Source organism: Trachemys scripta, chromosome 2 (assembly GCF_013100865.1).
Source record: "Trachemys scripta elegans isolate TJP31775 chromosome 2, CAS_Tse_1.0, whole genome shotgun sequence".
NCBI classification, from domain to species: Eukaryota; Metazoa; Chordata; order Testudines; family Emydidae; genus Trachemys; species Trachemys scripta.
This window is the reverse complement of record NC_048299.1, coordinates 141,144,537-141,151,121: the sequence shown is the minus strand read 5'-3', so window position 1 is coordinate 141,151,121 and position 6,585 is coordinate 141,144,537. Positions and strand designations below refer to the sequence as shown.

At 65.1% G+C, this 6,585-nt stretch overlaps 1 protein-coding gene across 1 annotated transcript; it reads left to right on the top strand.

Moving 5' to 3' along the window:
- The first annotated feature begins 269 nt into the window (after window positions 1-269).
- VAMP8 (vesicle associated membrane protein 8) lies at window positions 270-6,037 on the top strand. Its single transcript, XM_034761628.1, has 3 exons — window positions 270-411; window positions 3,487-3,648; window positions 4,732-6,037. Exons 1-3 carry the CDS (start codon window positions 409-411, stop codon window positions 4,873-4,875), a joined length of 309 nt encoding a protein of 102 aa, XP_034617519.1. The 5' UTR covers window positions 270-408; the 3' UTR covers window positions 4,876-6,037.
- Window positions 6,038-6,585: the final 548 nt, after the last annotated feature.

Sequence of the window (6,585 nt, the reverse complement as noted above, 5' to 3'; positions counted from 1 at the left end):
CTTAACCCTAAAGCGCTAGCCCAGTGCACAGAACCAACCTGCTGGGATCGGGGCTGCCCCGGGGGGGCTGGATCTCCTGAACAGGTATGTGAATGACCTAGCGGGGGGGGGGGGGCTGTGACCTGGGGGTGCCGGGGCCACGGGGGGCAGGCAAAGCTTGGAGCCCATCACTGGGGGGCCAATGTCTGGGTTCTGTGCCGGGGCAGGGGGACCGAACCCCCTGGGTCCCCCCGCCTGGGAGAGCCGGGCCCGGCCCGTGTCTCTTTAAAGGCAGCGGCAGGAGCCGGGCCCGCCCCTCGCACCTGGGGACCGGCCAGGCTGGGCTGGGCTGCAGGAAGCAGGAAGTTTGGGCTGAAACTTCGCGCACCAGGAAGTGTCCGGAGAGGCGAGAGCGGAGCCCCCTAGAGCATGGTGAGTGCCCGGGATTGGGGACGCGGGCGGGGGGCAGTAGCCCCCCCCCCTTTACACGGGTCTCTGGTGCCCGGAGGGGATCCGGAGTGACTCCGCGCGGGGAGGGGCCCGGGACCGACTCGGGAGCTGGCTGCACAGCGGCTGCCGTGGGGGGGAGCGGACTGGAAACAGCTGCTGGGGGCGGGGGGATCCCGCCTGGCTAACAACCCCCCCCCGCCCCTTTTCCGCTGCGGAGGGGGTGGGGTGTTAAGTGACTTGCCTGAGCTTAACCACCACCTGTCCCCCTCCTCTCCAGTGCTGGGGAGAGAACCCAGGAGTCCTGGCTCCCAGCTGGGCCATACACCCACTGTGGTGTAGCTGAGCGTGGCCCACCCTGTCTGGTGGCTGCTGGGGGGAGGGGGACACAGGACAGGATCCGGGTGATAGAGGGAGAAAGTGGGGGCTGAGACAAGGGACCCGAACTGCGCGCTCGGCGCTGCAGGCTGTTCCCTGGGCCGTCTCCGTGGTGACGGCTGGGCAGTGCCTGGGTAAGCAGAGGCTGGGTGCAGGTAGCGATTGCTGTGGGGCGGAAGCTGGCTGCAGCCAGCGTGGGGAGGGGAAGGGGCAGCTGGGATATTTTCCAGGAAGGGAATGGGGGGGGGGGCTCTGCAGCGTCTCAAAGGGGGCGCAGGAGCAGGGTCATTCCTGAGCCCAGAGAGACACCCCCATCTCCAAAGTAACAGGCTCCTGCCTGTGTCCCGTGCCCAGTGCCAAGGCCCCCCATGGATCCACAGGCTCTGAGCTGCATGGCGCCCTCTCTTTTCTTCCCCCCCCCCCCGGGCGCTGGGTCCCATCCCCCCCCCCCCCCCCCGATCCCTGCAGAGCTGCCTAGAAAGAGGAAGTGGGCGGCCTAACGGTTCCTGTGCCCTCGGGGGACTGCAGTGCCCAAGCCCTGTTCTGCAGCCGGAGCCGGGCACAGGTGGGGGACAGGCCCCTGGAACTGCAGAGCTGTTTTGGGGCCAGGGTGGGCTGTTGGGGAGGGGGGATGGCTCAGTGGGCGTTTGGGGGCAGCGTTGGCGGGTGGAGTGGATGGAGGCCATAGCATCCTTTACAGCTGGGCTGGGTCTAAAAGGGGGCTGCCTGCTGTGTGGGGCTGGTGGGGGCTGGGAAGATGCAGGGGGCTGGGGGTTGGGGGGTCTTTAGGGGGCGGTTGCCAAAGGACTGGTGCCGCTGAGGCCCCCCTAGCCGTGATTCCCCATTGAGGGGGACAGAGGCTGTGAGCCATGGTCTGTCCATCTGAGCTGTCTGTGAGCAGCTGCAAAGCAAATGGGCAGAAGGCAAAAGATTAATGTCTCCGTCCCCCCCAGCCCAGGCTCACTGGCACGTCCAGCTCCCTGCATCTGGGGTCACTAATTCACCTGAGTCAGGAGAGAAGGGGTTAATTCCTGGCCCCGGTGCTGACTGCGTAGGACACCCCAGCCCAGAGCCCCGGGGGGGAAGCTGCCTGGGATCTGAAGGGTTAAGGGAAGGAGCTCTGGTGCCCCAGGTGTTGCCAAGGTGCCCTGGCAGTGAGGGGTGCGGTAGGGATTTGGGGAGGTTTCCCTTAAAGGGGCCACGCAGTGGGAATGGAGGGGTGCTCTGGGCCCTCTGCTGTCTGCTTCCTGCTGGGGGCCTGGGGTTCCACCTCCCCAGGGATGGGGTGGGGGTCTCTGCACCCCCTGTTAGAGCCATGTTGGCCACCTCTGGACCTGTCCTGGGTTAAAAACGGGGTCAGATTTGGGGGATTGGCATGGTGGGGGATAAATGCAGCAGGTGCTGGGGGGTTGAGGGGGGTCCTGGGTGAACTGCTATGAACGGCCGGAAAGGGGAGGTGTCAGTCGTGCTGCCTGCCAGGGCCAGTCTAAAGGGGAGTCTCTCTGAGGGCTGCTGGACTCAGACAGACCCTGGGGCTCCCATGGGGCTCCCTCTGGCCCGCGCTGGGCAGTGCTGCCCTGGGCTGGCTCTGCTCCCTGGTGCCTGACGTACTTTGGGCGCTGGCCCAGGGCAGCGTTTCTGAGATTCCGGCCTGGGACCCGCCCAGCCCGACATGCCTGGGTCTGACCAGCCCAGCCGCTTGGACCAGGCTCAGCAGGAGGGGGAGGAGATGAGGGGGTGGCTCTGACCCTGCCCCCCCCCCCAGGGGGTCTCACAGGCTCAGGGGGTGCTTCCATCCTGGGTCTGTCACAGGTCCCTGGGTGGGCTGAGTTTGCTGGGTCTCTTCTCCGCAGGAGGCAAGGACCAAGCAGAGCTTTGGAGACAGCACCCCTCTCCACCCCTGCAGAGGGCTCTGCCCTGGGCCCCCCTGGGCTGGCGGTGTCACACCTGCTGCCCCGTGCCCCCTGCAGGCAGAGGGCAGAACTGCAGGAGGGGAGATTGCTGGGACTGACCCGACCGGCTGGGCGAGTCCGGCTGGCGGTGGAGATGTGACACGGGCGCTGGAAGTTCCCTGTTGACATTCCGCAGTGATAAGTGTTGGGGGGAGGAGGGGAAGGGCAATCACCCTGGGGGTGCTCTGCTCCATCTCCCAGAGAGCTCCCCCCAGCCCAGTCCTGCCCCGTGGGACCTCCCTCAGCCTCTGTGCCCACAGCTCTGCCTCGGTGTCCTGGATCCCCCTGGCCTTGGGCCGGGCACCCTCCTTCCCCAGCTGTCTCCTCTCCATTCCTTATGCTGGCTGAGGTGCTGTGGTCCAGTGGTTAGAGCAGGGGGCTGGGAGCCAGGACACCTGCTTCTATTCCTAGTGCTGCGTGGGGATGCTGGGAGACAGGACTCCTGGGTTCTATTCCTGGTTCTGCCCCTGCCTTTGGGTTTGCTATGTCAGCTGCCTCAGTTTCCGCACAAGATTGTTCTCCTGTGGTAGGCTGTGGGCTCGAACAGAGTCTGTGAAGCATTCTGAGCTCCTCAGAGGGACAGGGCTGCAGCTGGGCCCCTTCTCGAGGGCCCCTCCCCCTTTTGCCTTTGGACCTTCGTTCTCTGGGCCCCCGGAGGCTTTGCCTGGGCCAAGTGTCCTGCTCCCACAGCCGCTCTCCTGTTGACCCCTGGTGGGCGCTCTCCCTACAGGAGGGCACTGCTGGCAGCGGGATGGCGACCGACCGGGTGAAGAACCTGCAGAGCGAGGTGGAGGGGGTGAAAAACATCATGTCGCAGAACGTGGAGCGGATCCTGGCGCGGGGCGAGAACCTGGACCACCTGCGGAACAAGACCGAGGACCTAGAGGCGACGGTGAGCCCTGGTGGGGGTGGGGACCGGGGAGCAGCAGGCTGGGGGAGACCCCGACCCTGTGCTCATGAGGTTCCTGGTGAGGTCATGGGGACCCCAAGTCTGGAGTTGATTTCCAGGGGGTGGGGGCCGGAGCCCGATAGGGGGTTTGGGGCAAAGGCCTGGCACTGGGTGCCCCTGGTTCTGGTGCCACCCAAGCTAAGACAGGCCTGGGCACTGCCATGACCCCTAACCTCGCTGTGGGGGCTCCGCTGCTGCCCCAACAGGCTCAGCTGGGCATGCTGCCGCCGTGGAGACAGTGCCAAGCAGGCACAGGGCTGCTCGGCGGGGGTGGGCGAGTGACGTCTCACTCTAGTTCGGATCCTGCCAGTCCTCTGGTCCCTGCCCACGTGCATTGCATGACGCCCGCTCCCCGCGGGGCGGGGCTGTTTGCTCAGCCCCTGATAAACCCTGGCAGCCAGCAAGACGCTGTCCCTGCGCTGCCCTTTGTCCCGCGCTGGCGCTGCTTATCTGAGCCTCTCAGCACTCAGCCCGGGCCCGTGCCAGCAGCTGCCGAGGGAAACACAAGCACCCTCTGGTGGTCAGCTCTGGAATAACGTGCCCATAGCTCCCCAGCGCCGGTTTGGCTTGGAGGAGCGGAGCTGGGGCAGCACCCGCGTGTGGACCCGCCTGCTGGCATTTTTCGTGCCTGCAGATCTGCCCACGTGAGTTAAAGTGGTGGAAACTGGATTTCTACCCGCCATGCTGGAGAGCCCAGGCCCACCACTGGCCCGGTGTAGTTGCAGCGGGAGGAAATGCCCCGGCGAACCCCCCAGTGCTGGCTCTGACGGTGGGTGCGTCTGGTAACCCAGCACCGAACTGGGGTGGCCTGTGTAGATATGGATGAAGGTCAGTGCTGGTCCGATCTGCCAGCCCAGTGAGTCTGTGTCCAGGTGCGGCCTCGCCCTGAGGGGGTGCGGATGTCCCCCCCCCCCCCCCTCTGGTTAGAGCTGCCCCCGGCAGGTGGGGGGCTGTCCAGCTGCCTAGGGCCAAGCCAGGCAGGGGCTGGAGGCTCTGGGTCAGCTAACTCCCCGTGTCTCCCACCAGTCTGAGCACTTCAAGACGACCTCGCAGAAGGTGGCCCGCAAGTACTGGTGGAAGAACATCAAGATGATCGCCATCATCTGCGTCATTGTGGCCATCATCATCATCCTCATCATACTCTTCGCCACCAACGTCATCCCCACATAGGCTACGCCCCGCAGCCTCTTCCTCTTCCCCCACTCCACAGCTTCCCTGTCCCCACTGCCTGAGGGTTGCTGGGCTGGGGGGGGGGGGGCAACGCCTCCTGTCAGCCCCCTGAGGTTGCCCCTCCCTATGCCAGGAGGGGGAGGGCACTCGTACCCTGATCCCCATTGCCTCCATGAAAGCTCCTTGGGGACTGTAGCCCCCTGAGGGGAACTCCCCTGCTCCCTCTGGCTCTGCCCAGCTCCCTTCCCCCAAACCCTCTGTCACCCTTTCCCGGGCACCCCCATTGGTGTTCCCAGGCTGGCAGAGCCAAGCCACGCGGGAGCAGCTCCCAGCCCCTCTCCATGTGGCCGACGGAGCTAGATCTGCCGCCCATGGCCGTGGCCCCCCAACTCTGCTCCACGGGGCGGGGTTGTGCCCTCTGCCCAGTGTGGCTGGCTCTCGTCCAGCTGAGGGAGAAGGCGCTCCTGGGGCTGGGGTGATGGGCTTGGATCTGGGGAATGCTCTCCCGCCCCCCTCTCCCCGCACATGCCCTATCTGTGGCAGAGCTGGGCGTGGGCAACGGCTGCTCTGTCCTGAGCCAGACGCAGCCCCGCAAGGAGCGATCTACCTTTTGCCTTAATAAATAACGAGAGGAGAGATCCCTGCAGAAGGGGGCGGGGGATTTGTCAGCAACCTCTGTCTGTCCAGGCCAGGGGCTCATGGGCTTCACACCCTAGGTTCTCATAGCTACCGCCACCCATGGCACCACAATAGTCTGTGCACCCCCTGTCCTGCCTGGAGGGGTAGGTGCTCTTGGGGGTGCAGTAACCCCTTCTTGCCTGCAGGGGGAGACTCTGCCAAGGGGAGCAGCTGGGAGCTGGCGGATGCCCTGTCGACTGGGGGGCAGGGAGGGGTGAGCAGAGCTTGTTGCAGCCTCAATCCCCCCTGCCCTCTCCCCATATGCCCTGAGTTTGGCTGGGTATGTGGGTCTTAGGTTCTTATGACCAGGCTCCCCCATCGGACCTGGGGGGGGGGGGTCCCCTGAGCCGAGCAGTAGAAGTAGTTACAGAGCCTCCCTCCCCCGCCGACCCTGGAGTGGGAGGCCAAGTCTTCCTGATACCCCCCCCCCTCACCCCCCAGAGATGCAGGCTGCGCTCCCTGTAATAAATGTATTTATACCTCACTGGAGAATAGAGATTTATTGGAAGGAACCAGCCTCCGCCTCTGCTCTGTTCTGTCTGCTGAGTCCAGGTGAAATCTCTCCCCACAGTGGCCCCTGCTGGGAGAGGCTGGGTCTGGAGTAGCTGGGATCCCTGCACCAGCCTGTGCTGCTTGCCTGCTCCCCACAGTGCCCCCTGCTGGGAGAGACTGGGACTGCACAGGCTGGCAGTGTGCTGGCATGGGGAGCGGGAGGTGGGAGGGGTGTTTGTTGTGGTCCTTCGTTCCAGGCTGTGACCAACTTGTAACCCTCAGCCCCTCATCCTCTGGGGCTGAGAGTCCAGGATTCGCCCGGCAGCCAGCCCTGCCCCCAGCTCTTTCCAGGGTCCCTCCCAGGTGAGGATCTGCCATGCTGCACTCCCTGAAACTGGGGCATGGAAGTGGCTTGCCAAGGCCGTGCCGGAGCCAGGAAGAGAACCCAGGAGTCCTGCCTATGTCTCTTGGCACAAACGTGGCAGCAGCTTGATTGTGAGAGCTGGGGGAGGGCTAGGGGCTAGTGGCTGGGGCTAGCAT

Excerpts from the sequence above, each read along its gene's own strand:
- VAMP8 (XM_034761628.1), top strand. Across the intron at positions 3,649-4,731 it reads CCGAGGACCTAGAGGCGACG|TCTGAGCACTTCAAGACGAC; the intron begins GTGAGCCCTGGT and ends GTCTCCCACCAG.